General features: G+C 37.4%; 1 protein-coding gene across 4 annotated transcripts in view; it reads right to left on the reverse strand.

Annotated features, from left to right (window-relative positions):
- The window catches only part of PREX2 (phosphatidylinositol-3,4,5-trisphosphate dependent Rac exchange factor 2), a 304,965-nt gene that overhangs the window by 210,240 nt on the left and 78,167 nt on the right, over nucleotides 1-16,558 (reverse strand). For all 4 annotated transcript variants that reach the window (XM_010371608.2, XM_030938189.1, XM_010371607.2 and 1 more), the window contains exons 7-8: nucleotides 9,462-9,595; nucleotides 2,895-2,998 (exon numbers count right to left, since the gene is read on the reverse strand). In XM_010371608.2, coding sequence (XP_010369910.1) covers nucleotides 2,895-2,998; nucleotides 9,462-9,595 — 238 coding nt within the window. The remainder of the gene's footprint in view (nucleotides 1-2,894; nucleotides 2,999-9,461; nucleotides 9,596-16,558) is intronic.

Here is a 16,558-nt window from a genome sequence, read left to right on the forward strand (position 1 = left end):
TTACAACTAAATATGGTATAGGTGTTTGCATTTTTCTTTTGGCAATGACAGATAAGCCTGATAGCATCTGTTTATCCCTCATTTAACTTATCCAGGGGCCAAGTATGGGGGGTACTTGGCATAGGGACATTAATCAGCTCTGCTAAGATCCATCTGCGTCAGAGCTTCATGCGTAAAGCAAAACATACAGCAGACTTAAAACCTGAGCTCATCAAAAAAGAAATGAAGATTCTATGCTGGAAATGACCAAAGAAACAACAAAGGGAGAAAGTTCACGCAGCACCCAGATCATTTCTGGGTGCTACCAAACTCAATCTCCGTAGGCTGATGCCTTGTTCCTTCACTGCTCTCCACTCGGTCCCTCTCTGTGTTACAAAGCATGTACATGGAAACCCAACAAACTTAACTCTATCTCCCAGCTCTGTTCTAGTCAGCTTGGTAAACATGGGCAGTTAGTTCTTAAACCTGACCTCATTTCTATCATCTGAAATGCTAATGGGGTACATTAATTGACCATCAAGATCCTATCCCTCTTCAAAATTTCTATTATTCAATTTCCAAGTCTGAGACCCCCAGAAACCTAGTGGATATATCCATGAGAAAACTAAATTTTCCTTGCAGGAAACTAGGGTATGGTATCCAGTTGCAGCCTGAAAATTATTTAAGTGACCTTGTAGCAACCAGGTATAGCCAAATTCCTGCTACATGCTGCTTATATATATTCAAGAAAAAGTAAAGAGGAGGAAAGCCCCAGTTGAATAATACAAAGTCTAATAAATGTCTTCATCTTATTTTAAAGAAAATCAAGCCTGCGAATTTGTGTCAAGAGGTTCCATCGAACAACTAACTTATGACAACTAAATATCCTGCAATGTCGTGTCTTTCTTCTAATTCAAACACAACAAGGTCTTAGGCCCTGTATTCCACAATGCTTTTGCCCTCAGAAACTGGGGACCTGTAGGCTGGATCTTACTAGCATCAACAGAACTTTTTGGTGGAATTGAATCCAAGGACTATTTGTGTAATTCAAGTCACCCTTCACAGGATCTCACTCTCTTACCATCCGGCCCAGATACACTGGAAGACAGCATTTTATGGCCATGCCTCCAAAGGTCCTGGGCTCTTACATCTCTTTATCTAGTTCTCCAGCTGCCCAAAAGCACAGTAACCATAGTAATCACTATCACAACTCAGTCAGACCACCAATGCAGATGGCACTAATAGTGGCACTCACATCCCGGGGGGTGAAGGGAGAAAGTGGGACATAAGGGGTGGATATTCAATCTCTCAGGAAATAAGGCCAGGGGCTCTATGCCCATGGGAAAGCCTAAAAGTAGAAGAAAATAAAGGAAGTGCCTAAGCAACAATGGTTTACCATAATGATTACCCATTATGGGTAATCAGGTCCAACAAAGAACACAGTAGAAGTTTATAGTGTTCTTCTTTTACTATCTGACTTCCTCCCAACTCAGGTTCAAAGTTGGACATTTGGGGAGTCTCTTGAACATTAAGGTTACAGAGGCAAGATAATTCTTAGCATGTTAGATAACTTCTAAATGTCACTACATAGTCTTCTTAGAAAGCACAGAATAAATTACTGCTACCTTGTAAAAAATAATGTGTACATCCTGTTATGGAAAGATAGCCGACTAGGTCCCATACGTTAGCATGGGAGTATCTGCAACTGCATTACAGTCTGTGGCATAGAAAGGGATTTGAATTGGGACATCTATCTGTGCCAACTGTCTGGCAACTTCACACCACCCCACAGTTAGCCACTGAGGAACCTCTCTACTGGATGAACACAATAGCATGGCTCCGAAGCTGAGTGCTCAGTCTCAGGCACCACCTGAGTTTTGCTCATTGCATTCCCTTTTCCCTTACCTACAGCAATCACAGTTCATTATTGTAAGTACTTGACAATTTATTCAGATGCTAACAATGGTATTGAGAAATTGCCTACAGGTGAGCATTTGAAATTCTGTGCTTCTGACAGATTATAAATATCCTTCTCCCCTCTGGGACCCCAGAGTGACAATGAAAGTATGTGAGAGGTGGAGGGAGCTGATCTGCATCCCAATCCCATATGTATAATGAATATAACCAAAGTATTTATTTATATGAAAGCAAAAGACATTTAGCAACAGTTAATATATTGCATGTCTCCTAGAAGCATATTTTTAAAATTCTAACTAAAATCATTGGGGGAAAATGGAATTCACTTTACTAAGTGAATTTATTTTAGAGACTTTTTTTTCAAATGGAAAGTATAATTTATTTTAACTTTATTTTACTTAATGTTTGTGACTAATCATGCATAAATTAGCTTATAAAACCCCATACTTTCAAATCTATAAAGCGAAAAGTTACTACCTTTGAGTAATAAGATATTTAAAACAAGCATTTAAAATTACACAAACCACCTCCATCCACAATTTGCTTACAAGCAAACTTACAACCTGTCTGTATGAACAACAACTACATAGCTAAGACAAATCTAGAGTTTGCTATATTCTACAGCGAATATATTATAGGAACAAAACATCATTCTTATGCTTATAAAATAGTATAACTAAAGAAAATTCATTCATTAACTATTTTCTGCACAGTGCCCTCTGTTCCAGTCCCATGAATGCCATGGGACACTACTCGGCTATTTCTCTGTATCTGTGTTTCATGTTAGTGTGTTTTGGCTATATATAATTTTCTACTTTCACAGTAGTCCTCCCCTCCCTTATCTCACCTTTCTCTTTCCTCTACCCAACGACTTTACCTAACAAAGTATTTCTAAGCTCTAATACACGGCAGGTGAATTATCCAAGTGAGAAATCTGTCTTACAAAGGAGTTTACTATTTACCATTGGCATCCCATTTAAAATCCACAGATCACTTACCGGTGCCATCATCCACATTCTCCACTTCCATCACCTCCGTGTTGATCCGGCCACGAAAAAGGTACCGATGTCCATCTGTAGATGCCTTGCTGTTCTTCAACCGTCTTAAGATGGAATTAAATCAGAAAGACTTTGTTACTAAACAATGTAAAACAACGTCAAAACAATATATTTTAAGCAATTCTTTGAAAAAAGACACCAGTTCAATTGACAATATCAAACATTAGACTCCTGGAGATCTTTACATTTGTCCTCCCTTTCATAACAGCACTGGTTGCTTTAATGAAGTAGGCAACCTGCATATTAAGTTTTAAAAATAAATTCAAGTTTTAAACTAAGGATAGTATACAGGTGGGAGAGTGAGTATGTGTTTTGCTCAATATAAGACATCAGCAGTGCCTAATCAGACTCTGACAGACACTAACAACTGGTTATTTTAAAATTTCATTTGAGTTTCTTTCACCTTCATGACTCATTTTTCAGTAACTAGCTGGTAATTTCCAGTTATTATGATCCCTCTTCAAAGCATTGGCTGTGCTGGAGGTTCTTAAGCTCAGTGATATCCAGCTATAAAAATATTTCTCCTATCATAGTTTTATAATATAATCACTGTATACTTGTTGAACAAGTCTCTTAATACCTTTGCAATCCTTCAAAAAGGCCTTATTTATTTCTAAAACACCCAAAACATTTCAAAACTATATATATATTACATCTAGTACCAGCTTTTAATCTTAAAAAGTATGTAACACAAAGTCAAAAACCCAGGTTTACAGATGACCATTTCTAACAATGAATTAGGAAGTTATATATGTTTGTATTTGAATCATTAAGCACACAGGAAAAAATATTTTTTCAATGTTTTTCTTTCATTAAAAACAGGAAAAATTCTAAGAAATGATTCAAGGAGATTAAAAAATACCTAGTCACTCAAGAGATTTCCATTGACCTAGACTATTCAATTGGACTCAGTGACAAAATCTGGCTAATAATTTAATATAGTCGAATAATTATTAATGTGTTGTGTTATGTAGACACACCTAGCACAAGTTAAGATGTAGCTGTACACAAACTGCAGTGCCCCCTCTTCCTCTCCTGTCCAGTAAGATACTTATCCCAGTGTGGATAGGGTGGGCACAGGGATGTGTCTCCAGATGCTATCACACTCTCTGGGCTCTTTCCTTGGAAAAAATTGCATATTCCTGACTTAGCTGCCTTCAAGCCTCATCAAAACTTAGTAGTCCTTCATCTCTACTAAAGAAAACTAAGCAAATCGATTAATTAGCCTGACTGGACAGTTTGTCAGCCCCAGACCTTCATCACCTTGCACTCCTCACGTTCATTTTGAAAACAACCTCTAAATGTTCTTCATTAATAGGCATAAATCAATGCTATAAATTACGAATTCATCCCAGGTAGCTATGAAAATTGGCCTCACAGGAGGTTGACTATAAAGAGGAATGCAGATCAGACTAATATGCAGGTAACTAATATGCAGGTATTATTTGCAGCTGGAAAATAATATCATGGCGTTTTGAAAAACAGAATTTCTTGTAAGTTGGTAAACTAACTTAAAAACAATCATACTGAAAAGACTTAATATCCTTAACAGTTTTAGTCACAGGCAAAATAATCATGGATTATATATAAGAATCCATCACTTAGTTCTATTTTCAACATACCAATTTTTTATGAGCTTACTGTGAACTCTGTATGGGCTTTGTATATTTCTCTTGGGTTTCAGATATTAATACTCAATATAAAATTCCAGTAAGTGTTTGATCAATTCTATAATTCTTAGCTCAAACAGATTTTGATCTCTTCAGAAAATGGCTCTATTGAAGTTTAAAGACTAAAAAGCCTATAGTTTGAAAATAATTATGCTGCATATTATAATATTGCAAATTTAAATGTCTTGATTCTATTATTTAATTCCTAATTATGTGTTGTAGTGGTCACCAGGACACATATACAAGAATGTATACAATAGCAGAAAAACTGGGGACAACCCTAAAGCCCATTGATAGGAGGATGAATAATTAAATTGTGATACATTTAACTAATGAAATATTATGCAGCAGGTAACATGAAGAAATTTTTGCTACACACAAAATGGATTTAGAAACTATACTAAATGCAAATTATAAATTGCAAAAAACTAAAACCACTATGATACTACTTTTTAAAACTCATAAATAAGCCAAACTAACCAATATCATTTTATACATATCAAATACTATATCATAATTTTTTTAAAAACTAGTTTCTACTGAGATTAATAATATTAGAAATATCCAAAGCAAGGATGCCTAATCTGGCACTCTGCTATTTAAAGAATGTAATTCTAGAATTAAATTCATCAGGTCCCTACTTTATATAATCACAACATTATGGAAGTTTGTAAAATGTTCCCTTTACTCATGTTTTCTGAAAGATCTCTACATCTTAGATAGTATATGCTGAGGCCAAGTTCATAAGGGAGTGAAGCATTCTAAGTGAAGGGAACAGATGGTTTGTTCAAACAGGTTCTCCAGTCCTGGAAGGGAAAGGACATGTTGAACTATTTTGTTATTTCCATTTCTAACCTGTATGTATTTGGCCCACATAATACATTCATTAAGTGTATTTGCTAAATAGCAGGATTTTAATTTGTTAAACTTCTCCTGTGTTTAATGTACTTAGCAATTCCAGTCATAAGACCACATAATATCATGATTTGTCCACTAATGTTAATTTTGCAAAAGATTTGAGTCTTAATGGCAGGCATAGATAAAGATGGGATCAATTTGAATGAAAAAAGATTTCAGGCCGGGCGCGGTGGCTCAAGCCTGTAATCCCAGCACTTTGGGAGGCCGAGATGGGCGGATCACGAGGTCAGGAGATCAAGACCATCCTGAAACCCCGTCTCTACTAAAAAAAAATACAAAAAACTAGCCGGGCGGGGTGGCGGGCGCCTGGAGTCCCAGCTACTCCGGAGGCTGAGGCAGGAGAATGGCGTAAACCCGGGAGGCAGAGCTTGCAGTGAGCTGAGATCCGGCCACTGCACTCCAGCCCAGGCGAGAGCGAGACTCCGTCTCAAAAAAAAAAAAGAAAAAAGATTTCATTCTCAAATGGAGAATTGCACTAAAACACCTTGATTCACATTACAGTTTCTTAATGAGTAACACACAAGTAAAATAACAGCCTCTTCTACATCTTCCAAAAGCCAATTTCTATCAATCTCAATCTCGCTATCAAACACAGAGAACTTAGAAGAACATAAAAAAAGATTCATTTTCACATTGGTAAAAAGGAATTTTAAAAAACTCATCAGAATAGAGATGTCAACAATTTAATTATTTTGGGGCTCTAATCCTAGTCTGTTCCTTCTCATGAAGATACATGTTGTATTCCTACGTTTTCTCAGCTTATCTAATTGCATTTTTGAATTAATGTCTCTTACTAGGGAATTCTAATACTAAAACCCACATGGCAGAACTACCATGTATCATCATCATAGCTACCAAATGTTTGCTAACTTGCTCTGGGCATCTTGATGACTGATTCAAGAACACTCATTATCAGAAATGAAGAATAACTCTCCCTTCAGTCTGTCTTACAAACCAGTCAGTTTTGTGTCTCTAATTCTCACTCTACCAGAAAATATTTGACTATAGTTTTCTAAATTCTGAACCTGGAATAAATAGTCATTTAAAACCCTGTACTTTGAACTACTGCTTTACCTTTAAATTGAATGAACCTATTGGTACCATTTCACTAAAACAAATGTGTCCTATATATGGTTAGGGTGAAGCACGTAAAGGCTCAGGAAACTTCTCAATTAAATGTCACTCTACTGTTTTGCTTAACCAACATGCAAAAAAATTTTCTCAAGAGTTTAAGAAAACATCCCATAAAGTAAGAACATTCTCAAGAAAAAAGTGTATTCATGCTTTAAAACAAATAGCATTATATCAATAACCTTAATACACAAATTATTTACATTAATGATGGCTAAGCTCTATAGGGGACTAGTTTGAGTTTCATTCGCTCATTCATTGATTCTGTGTTTCTCAGCTGTCTATCACAGGTCTGCTCCAATTTCCAGAGAAATTGCATTGAAGGAGCAGTAAGGCCCCTGGTTCTCATGGACCCTGCAGTCTAATCTAGTAAAGGTGGCAGGAGGTAAACAAACGAATGATGAAGGAAATAGTAAGTGACAAGTACTTTCCCGATAATGATAGTGACTAGGAGGCCACATTTGATGGGATGGTCAGGGAAGACACTTCAGAGGGAGTGATTTTTAAGTGAGATCTGAAAGCCACAAAGAATCTGGCCATGGAAAACTCAAAGGACAGGGCATACTGAGAAAGGAAACAGCCAGTACAAAGGCCCTAAGAAGGGAGCACACGTGGCATAATCAAGGAATGAGAGAAAGAGAAGGCTAAAGGAAGGAGTGAGGTATTGTGTTTGGAGAAATGGGACGTGATGATGTGAGAGACAGGCAGGAGCTGGACCAGGCAGAATTTTGTAAACTAGGGTAAGGAGTGTGAATTTGATTCTAGGTGAGGCCAAGCACGGTAGCTCATGCCTGTAGTCCCAGCACTTTGGGAGGCTGATATGGGAGGACTGTTGTGGCCAGGAGTTCGAGACCAGCTTGGGAAACACAGTAAGACCTTGTCTCTACTGAAAAACAAAATTAGCTGGGTGTGGTGGTATGTGCCTATAGCGCCAATTACTTGGGAGCCTGAGGCAGGAAAACTGCTTGAGCCCAGAAGTTCAAGGTTGTACAGAGCTATGAACATACCATCGCACTCTATCCTGCCCAGGCAACAGAGCAAGACCCTGTCTCAAAACAAAACAAACAACAAAAAAAGAACTTTATTCTAGGAAGCCAACGAGGGCTTTGAGCAAGGTGACAACATGATCTGATTTGTTTTATAAAAGGTGCTCTGGTTTCTGTGGAGAGCACAAATTGTGGAGGCATAAGGAAAGATATGGTGGGTCAGTTAGGAGACAACTGTTGTCACCAAAGGGGGATCCAGGTGGCCTGGAGCATAGTAGTAATGATGATGGAAAGATGTGGAGAGATGTTTGCATGTTTTCAATGCAGATGCAGGAACATTTTCTAATGGATTGGATGTGGAACGTTGAGGGAAAAACAGGAACCAAGGCTAACTCATAATTTTTGGAATTGAGAAAACAATAGAGAGGGAAAGCTGGGAGAGGAGTAACTTTAGGAAGGGGAATCCAGAATCCCATTTCTTCCATGTTGTGGTTGAGACTCCTCATGGCCATCATAGCAGACAGGCTGTAGGAGTTGAGATTGTTGGGCTGAGTATAGAGATTTGAGAGCAACTGACACAGATGTGGGACACGAGTGATGGGAATGGATAAAATCAGCTGGGAAGAGTCTATGAATATGAAGAGGGAAAAGGAGTCAAATGCAGAGCCCCACAGCACTCCAATATCCAGCCAAGAGAGTGGGATATAATAACATTAAAGAGAAGAGAGTGCTTTGGGAAGGTAGGATTGCTCAGCTAAGCTACACGCTGCTACAAAAACAAGCAAAACCTTAAAGAGCAGAAAAGTGACCACTGGAATAAGAAGCACAGCAGTGCTTCTTACGGTGATTCTGATGGGAGTAGCTCAGTGGAGGAGAGTGAACAAAGACCTTGCTGAATGTTGCTCAAGCCAAATAACAAGTGGGAAAGTAGAAAAAGTGACAACATAAAACTCCTGCAAGGAAGTCTGCTATGAAGGGTGACAGTGTGACACAAGATAAAGGACTTTTAAATTTTGAGATAGGAGATCTTCGACAATGTTTGGAGCCAGAATAGCTGAAGTGACAATACCAGAGGAAGAGAGCTAGGAGGATGGGGGATGATATTCAGAGTAGAATGCCTGAAATGAAGATTTCAATTTTATGACTGTTGGTATTGACAAGGTAAAAGTATGGCCCTAGGACAGGAGACTCAGGTGTAATGGCAGAAAGGCTCATTGCAGGTGAAGAGACAGTGGGCTTTCAGGTCCAAAATTCTGGATAGATCATCCATGTGAGTTTTGAACACCTCCAAAATGGCAACAGGAGTAGGTTAGAAAGAAAATGATGCAAGAGCTAGAGAAATCACTAAATTCACGTGTGACAGTGAGATATTACGTGTTCTATAAAGGGGAGATGAGGGAAAGGTAGTGGAGAGGAAAGACTCATGGCATGAACTTCACATGTGCTGAGATTATTGAAGGAAGAGGGGGAAATGATTGGGAAACAGGATTAGGAAACAAGGAAGACACACCAGCCACTCCTCCAGGGCCTGAGATATGTGGGTTAGGAACAAACTGCACCTCTCCTCAAGAGGGCTCTGAGGACCCAGCATCATCAGATGACAGTGACATTTCAGTTAGATTTTACAAGAAGGTGAAGCGAACAATCAGAGAGCAGACTGAACAAATGTGAAGAAAGGCACTGATGGATGATGGGTTCTGGGAAGCACAGAGAGAAAGGTAGAAACTGTGAGCTGGATGATCCCCAGAGGGAAAGGTAGAAACTGTGACCACTTCTCAAGTGTGACCTGCTTAGGCTCTTACCTGTGTTTTCTTTTGCAGTACACCAAAAGGTTATCGAAAAGAAAAAACACCCGTTCTTGAATATTTCCAGAAGAAATTTTCAGTAAGACTCCACACATTAGCATTTCAGTGCAGGTGTCAGTGATGTTGGACCCCTAAGTCAGGAGAAATGCAATTAATGTCTGCTTACTTGGTTGACACTTCTGTATATAATTATTTTTCTACTCACAATTATGTTTAAGAAGCAATCTATGCACAGGCTAAAGTGCAAACAAACAGTAGAGAGAGTTATATACTGATTGGAGGGCGCCTAACCCCCTCGTTTCCCCTGATCAGTCTCCTTCTGTGTCTCCTTCCAGGTTGTGTACATACACAAGCATACAGAATACATGTCACCTATGTCATGTTGAAAGGAGATGACTTCAAATTAATTCATAATGTTAACAATTAGAATTTATCTGTCTTTTTTTTTTCTCTTTTTCCCCAGTATGTGGGGAAAAGGGGCTCCATAGGCACAAAGTACATGAAATTGTCTACATGTTTAGCAGGTCTCAATTTATATATCCACCCCTAGGATGGAGAAAAGAAATAAAAAGAGAAAAAAAAATTTAAAGGGAGCAACTTTCCACAGAGCCTTTCACCCTATTTATTAGAAGTTGGCAAAGGCACACTAGCTAATTAAATAAGTGTTTATAGCATGCCCATCAAGATTACATGACTAGTGACAAAAGCAATTCTTAACACAAGCACTGGCCACTAGAAGTGAAGAGGAGCCACAAGATGGAAGGAGCCTGGCCCCCTGAATCATCAACAGAGGAAAGCTGCCCCCTGAGTTGGACATGAGAGTCGGACTGTGGTGGAAGATGCACAGAAATGTCTATTTCGAGCCATTATAAATATTATAGTCTATTTGTTTCTACAACTTAATCTATCATAACCAATGCACTGAGTTGGACCAAAAAGAAAAAAAAAAAAGAAAAAGGACATTTTCCATAAAGATCTATATATGTGCTCTGCAAGAGACTTTCAGTTTCAACTATGTCAAGATTCTTTAAATCTGGAGTAAATTTCTAATTTTTGTGTAACTCAATGTTTCTATTTTTAATGTTTCATATTTAAAATTTAGAACATTAATTTTAAATTTCATATTTCCACAATAATCACTGATAATAGTTTCTCTGGTTAATTATAAAAATTTAAATTAAAATAAAAACTAACACCTACAATGACAAATCAAACTTTCAAAATGGGGAATTAAGAGTTTTTAAATATTAATTTGATTATCTTTATATTGCAAATTTTAGACATTTTTCTTTATTATTTCTTTTTTTTTTTTTTTTGAGACAGAGTTTCACTCTTGTTGCCCAGGCTGGAGTGCAATGGTGCAATCTCAGATCACCGCAACCTCCGCCTCCTGGGTTCAAGCGATTCTCCTGCCTCAGCCTCCCAAGTAGCCAGGATTACAGGCATACTACCATGCCCGGTTAATGCTGTATTTTTAGTAGAGACAGGGTTTCTCCATGTTGGTCAGGCGGGTCTCGAACTCCCAACCTCAGGTGATCTGCCCGCCTTGGCCTCCCAAAGTGCTGGGATTACAGGCATAAGCCACCACACCCTGCTGTTCCTTTATTATTTCTTTTCATCCTGAAAGTGGATATACAAGTGAAGATTTGGCAAAAAAAAAAAAAAAAGTTACAGAATTTCATGTACTTTATCATGTGTTCATTAAGCAAAGTGGTTTTAATTTATAGCAATTTCACAAAATGTACAGAATAGCCCTCCCTTAGACCATTTCTTATGATGACCCATATAGGCCAACCCCGGATGATAAGCTGTTACATTATGAAAGGGTTACTGCAGATATCATCTTAATTTTCACATTAAATAAATCTCCCGAGTACCTCAAATTAACATATGCAGATATTAGTAGATGCATTCTTAACAAAACATTTCCTGACTTGTTAATAATTATCTTTCTTAATAAATGTGAGGAGTATTTTATATAAAATTGAGCTAACTATAATGACATTGTTATCTTACAACTGATTCAAAGTGATGCTACAATCAATCAAACCGCCAGGTCTTTTTCCTCCATCCTGTATGTTAGTTTGGCTTTTTGAATCACCCGTCCAAATTGATACAAGAAACTCTCAAGCCCCTTGCTAATATACAGACCTATTCTATTTAAGGCATTACTAAAAGTCCCCATCAGTTCCTCATTCCTGATCAAAAAACAGAGTAAGATTGACTGACCTCTTTAAGGTCAACATTTCTTTATATAAGCAACCCAAATCATCAGTTTAGTCAATTACTAATCACATTTTCAGTAAATAAGGACAAGCACAACCATTGATAGCTTCTAGAATTCATGGTTATGCCACAAAGTGTATCTCACAATATACACATAACTTCGGTCAGATTGTGTTTTACTGAATCTGACTGAGATGTTTCTGTCACTGAGATGATGTACCTTTAACACTTAAAGCAGGCTTCAAGAATTAGTGCAAAATCACCTTTCACCATCTTCTACCACAGTAATCTACCATCATGGCATGAAGTATCTTCCTTGAGTAACTAAATAATTCCCTGAGAATTGTTAATGTACTGAAGGATTCTATGTCAAAATGTGCAGATTTGTCTAAAAATATCATCCTAACACAGCAGCTCACAGCATTTTCCTTTATACTGCATTTATCTTTGAAACTCTAAAGCATGCCCACTGTGCCTTTGATTTCCCATGACTTAAATCTGTGCATTATCTCTAGGATAATGGCAGGCAAAAATCATTAAGAACTGTTTAACCACAGATATGTATGAACTGACTGCGGAGAGAAACTACAATCTTGGAAAAGATGAAAGATAACAGGAGGCCTTGAAATGTCCCCACTCGTATACAATGCATCAGCAGACAAAGATCTAACAGAGCTAGATTCATTCACAGTGGAAGAAAAGAAAATTGACAAGACCGACAACTAGAATGCGCTTCGTAAGAGAACAGTTCTGATATCAAAGGAGTCTCTTAAGAAAATTGATGAAGCATTTGAACATTCTCATAAAGACAAATCTTTTAAAAAATACTATGAAAACAAACATAAAATAAAGAATATTATATTGTCTTATCATAAAATGTTTGACACACCCCAAAAAAGACTCAGCATTTGATTTGCTCTTTTTGAGGTTAAAACTATTAACTAAAATTATAACCTGATTTCTGTGACATATAAAACAAATAATATAAATTTTCATTTTACTAAGATAAAGTCCCATCAAACCTTCCCCCTTCCACTTCATTGAAATTTTGTGCCTCTTTTAAACTGGATTCATTTTCAGCCATCTTTTTCCAGAACCACTTATCCTCAAATAACAAAGACTATATATAAATCAATTCTATCTCAAGGTAGAAGATGAATTTGTATCTGCCAAATCACCTCATACAGAGGACAAAAAGAAACAAGTACTAGCACTAAGCTCCAGAAGACTCACATCCATGAAATAACAAGAAACATGACCTGAAGTCAATACACTGTCAGGCACAAACTCAATCAAATGGAAGCAGCAAACAGATTCCAAAACCAACAGGAAGTAATTTTTAAATAGTCCTGTAACACTGTATTTTTCCATGTAAAAAGGTAATAAAGAAATGTACAATTTCTTTCTGTGTCTCTTTACTTTCTAAAACACAATATTTATCTTGAATCTCATTTATCCCAACACCTTCATATATTAATAATTCCTTCTCTTATCTTTTATCACAATACTGCTTTCCAGATTTGAGAGATCAATTCCAAACAGGCATATCAAGGACTTAAAGCTGAATTACTGACAACGTAATGTTTATTGATACTCAGTTGTCAAAATACTTCAGTATAGCTCCAAAGGCTACAGTTATCATTACAACATAATCAATCAACCAACACACAGACAGAGAATGGTCCTGTTCTATGAAATGAATCAGTGACTCTGATTAAACAGCTAATAAACATCCCTTCCAGGACATATTAATCATTGCCCACAATTACCTTCAGTAGACTATCTTGCAGAATGTTCTAAATGTTGCATAACTTATATGACTGAGATATAATAAATTATACTAACAAAAGGCATAACTTCAAAAATGAACAAATAAAACATACGCTATAGAATTTCTGTGGTGGCAGTTACTACATAAACGCTGACAAAAACCTAATTTTGATAATCAACTTACTTTTAAAAGACAAGCAGGAAAACAAACTTAATCCAAAGCATTTGCCAAATTTGTATCTGAGTGGATATAATAGCACATGGTAAGGAATATAAGCTTTAGAGTCAAGCTGCCTATTTTCAGATCTAAATGTTGTCACCTGTTAGTTATAAGAACTCAGGTAAGTTAAATAGTCTTCATTTTTTAAATCTATTCAATGAAGAGTATAGCATCTCAGCCAACTGTGGAGATGATTATAACGCACTGTATGTGATTATAACGCATACAATGGAGAATCAATTATTTCCCCAAAAAGAAATTGGAGGGCTGGCAGTCAAGTTCCTCTGCCCTTCCCTTAGCAAATTCACCCAAGCAAGATTAGTTGAATCTTGGATTTTGATCTTCAGTCTTGAGTGTAGTCATATAAAGATGGAAAAAATTATTACAGCCTATTCATTTTAGCTAGCGCATGGATGAGACTGTCAAATAGTTTCAGCTGCCTAGACACCCTTCTCAGGTCTGATGCTGCAGCTTTTGTGTTGACTCTGCAAGCTACCCAATCTTTTAAATTAATTTTTCTTTTAGTTTCTGTTGCTTACAACCATATAACCCTAAGTACTATAATACCTTTAGTAGATTGGTGCATATATTAGACAAATGAGGGGAATTTTTTAAAGCTTTAAAATACTACCTCATATTTGCGTAGCATTTCACAATATTCAGAGCACTTTTACTTATTTCATTTGACTTCTGCAATAATCCACACTCCATATAGGAGAGGAATTATATACCATCCTCAAACAAAGGGTTAGAGTCCAGACTAAAAACCAACTCTGCTCAAAAGCCATACTTTTCTCACTGTCATATGTTTTGCAAACAATAAATTTCAATTGCTTGTTTACCTAAATTCCACGTTCGGGAATGTAAATAATTTAGTAACACAAAATACTAGATAGGAACATTGTGCCTAAGAGATGTTATTGTTTAAAACGAAAGCTTTCATTTGATTAACAGTGAAGTAAGTCCCCAGATAATTAAATGACAGAATAATACACCTATAATAGAAATAATGCAAATTCATGGTATATCAGACTTGGACTCCATCAAATAGAATTTTAGTTACTGAAGGAACAGTGTCCTCCCTAAGGAGGCCCTGAACGGGGTCTGCAGGAGCCTGTGGAAGGAGCCGGAGAAGGAGCTGTTTCCTAGCATGAGCCCAAGACTCCTAACCTCAAAAACTCATCAGGGAACTCTGCATTCTGTAACTGTCATGCCACCCTACATCTGAACTTCTCCGCGTCCTAACCCTAAGGTAGCCTCTCCACAGATACACAAGGCTTCCGCAGGCTGAGCAAGGATTCCCATTAGCAAGTCAAAGACAGCTCTTAACTCATTACAGCTTCCTCCCAGGGCCTGAATTCAGCCTGTGTGACTCTGTGTCCTTACAGAGAGTCCTATGAGACTAGCAATTTCTCCTAAACTCCCCAGAAGGGACCAGGCCTGAAAATCAAGTTGCCCCCCTCGATGGGGTGGTGGACTGGGACAGGCAATGGAGTTCTTATCACAAATTGCCAAACCCACTGACTGGGCCCTGTTCCAAGCTGCACTCCCTCAAAGTCCCAAAACTCCCAATCTCCGTATGGCCGTCTTTCGCAATCATTGTCAAATCCTACTCAAGTAGAATTTATGTTGCCACTTCTTCTTGGAATCACTTTCTTGGAACCCAACTTTCATATTATCTCCCCTGTGCCTACTGGAACTGACTGTAGAACTTAAAAACAAGGACTATTTAACTTACCCAAGTTCTTATACCTAACAAGTGGCAACATTCTTCTCTAATTGCTCTGAATACACAACAGAATTCCTTAACTCCATCCAGTTTTCCCTGTCTCAGTGACCCATTTTCTCTTGCTCTCGGAATGTCATAAAACCACGAAAGCCGGTGAAGTCAGGCACCCTCGGTTGTGGGCTACATATGATATAGTTCCACCTACATTCATTCTTCCTTTGAGTAACTGGTGTATACTGTGTAAACAGTATCAATAACTTTTAAGGAATCTCTCATTTCTGCAGTACACTCAATGTTTAGGATATACACCAGGATGAAACAAAATTATGACAGATTCCATTTCCTTAGAGTCCCGAAAAAAGTCTCTGAAGTTTTTGTTTTAGTAAAAGGCCTGGCACATTTCATTGACAAATTCTGCAATTTAAAGCAAGTTCCACTTTTCTTCCAGTGTTTGAGTGACAACAGAACTCCAAAAGCAAACTGGAGTCCATTTTTCTCATCACAGCAGGACAACAGCTCCCCAGGAAAGAAATAATCATCATGAATTAACTGTAAAACACACAACCATTTTAGCCGCCTGAAAGAGGCAGCATTCATGCTGAATGTGAGGGCACTCTGGACACTTGAAATGGAAGGAGTTAGACAAAGAAGCAGCTAGGTCAACCCCGGTTAGCATTTTAAAAGATTCATAGGAGAGAAGGAACAAATGGGAGAATTCCTTAAGGTCAATGTTTGAGGTTTCTTTGCATATCTGGGTGGACATAATTTTAGGTCCAAATGAAAACTAACATATCAAAGGTAAGAAACAAATTCATCTAAAGCCTTAAAGATAAAGCAATCCACTTAGTTTTATGTGATAACAGTATTTGGCTAGGAGCATTTTCAATCTTTCCTATACTTAAAAGTTATCTTAATTGCTTACTTTATAACAAGAAAAAATTTGACCTAGTCCAAAGCTTATACTCATTTAAATTAAGGCAACGTAATGACAGAATTTGAGTTTATTCTTTGCATAGTAGTAAAGTAACACAGGACTCCAACCCCATGAAATAACTGGGAATCAAAGTTACCATTAGCTGAAAACATTTTACAGATTTTTAACTATACTCTTCTTTTTGGCATAAAAAAGTTTCCTTAATGACTCAGGAA

Source organism: Rhinopithecus roxellana, chromosome 9 (assembly GCF_007565055.1).
Source record: "Rhinopithecus roxellana isolate Shanxi Qingling chromosome 9, ASM756505v1, whole genome shotgun sequence".
NCBI lineage: Eukaryota > Metazoa > Chordata > Mammalia > Primates > Cercopithecidae > Rhinopithecus > Rhinopithecus roxellana.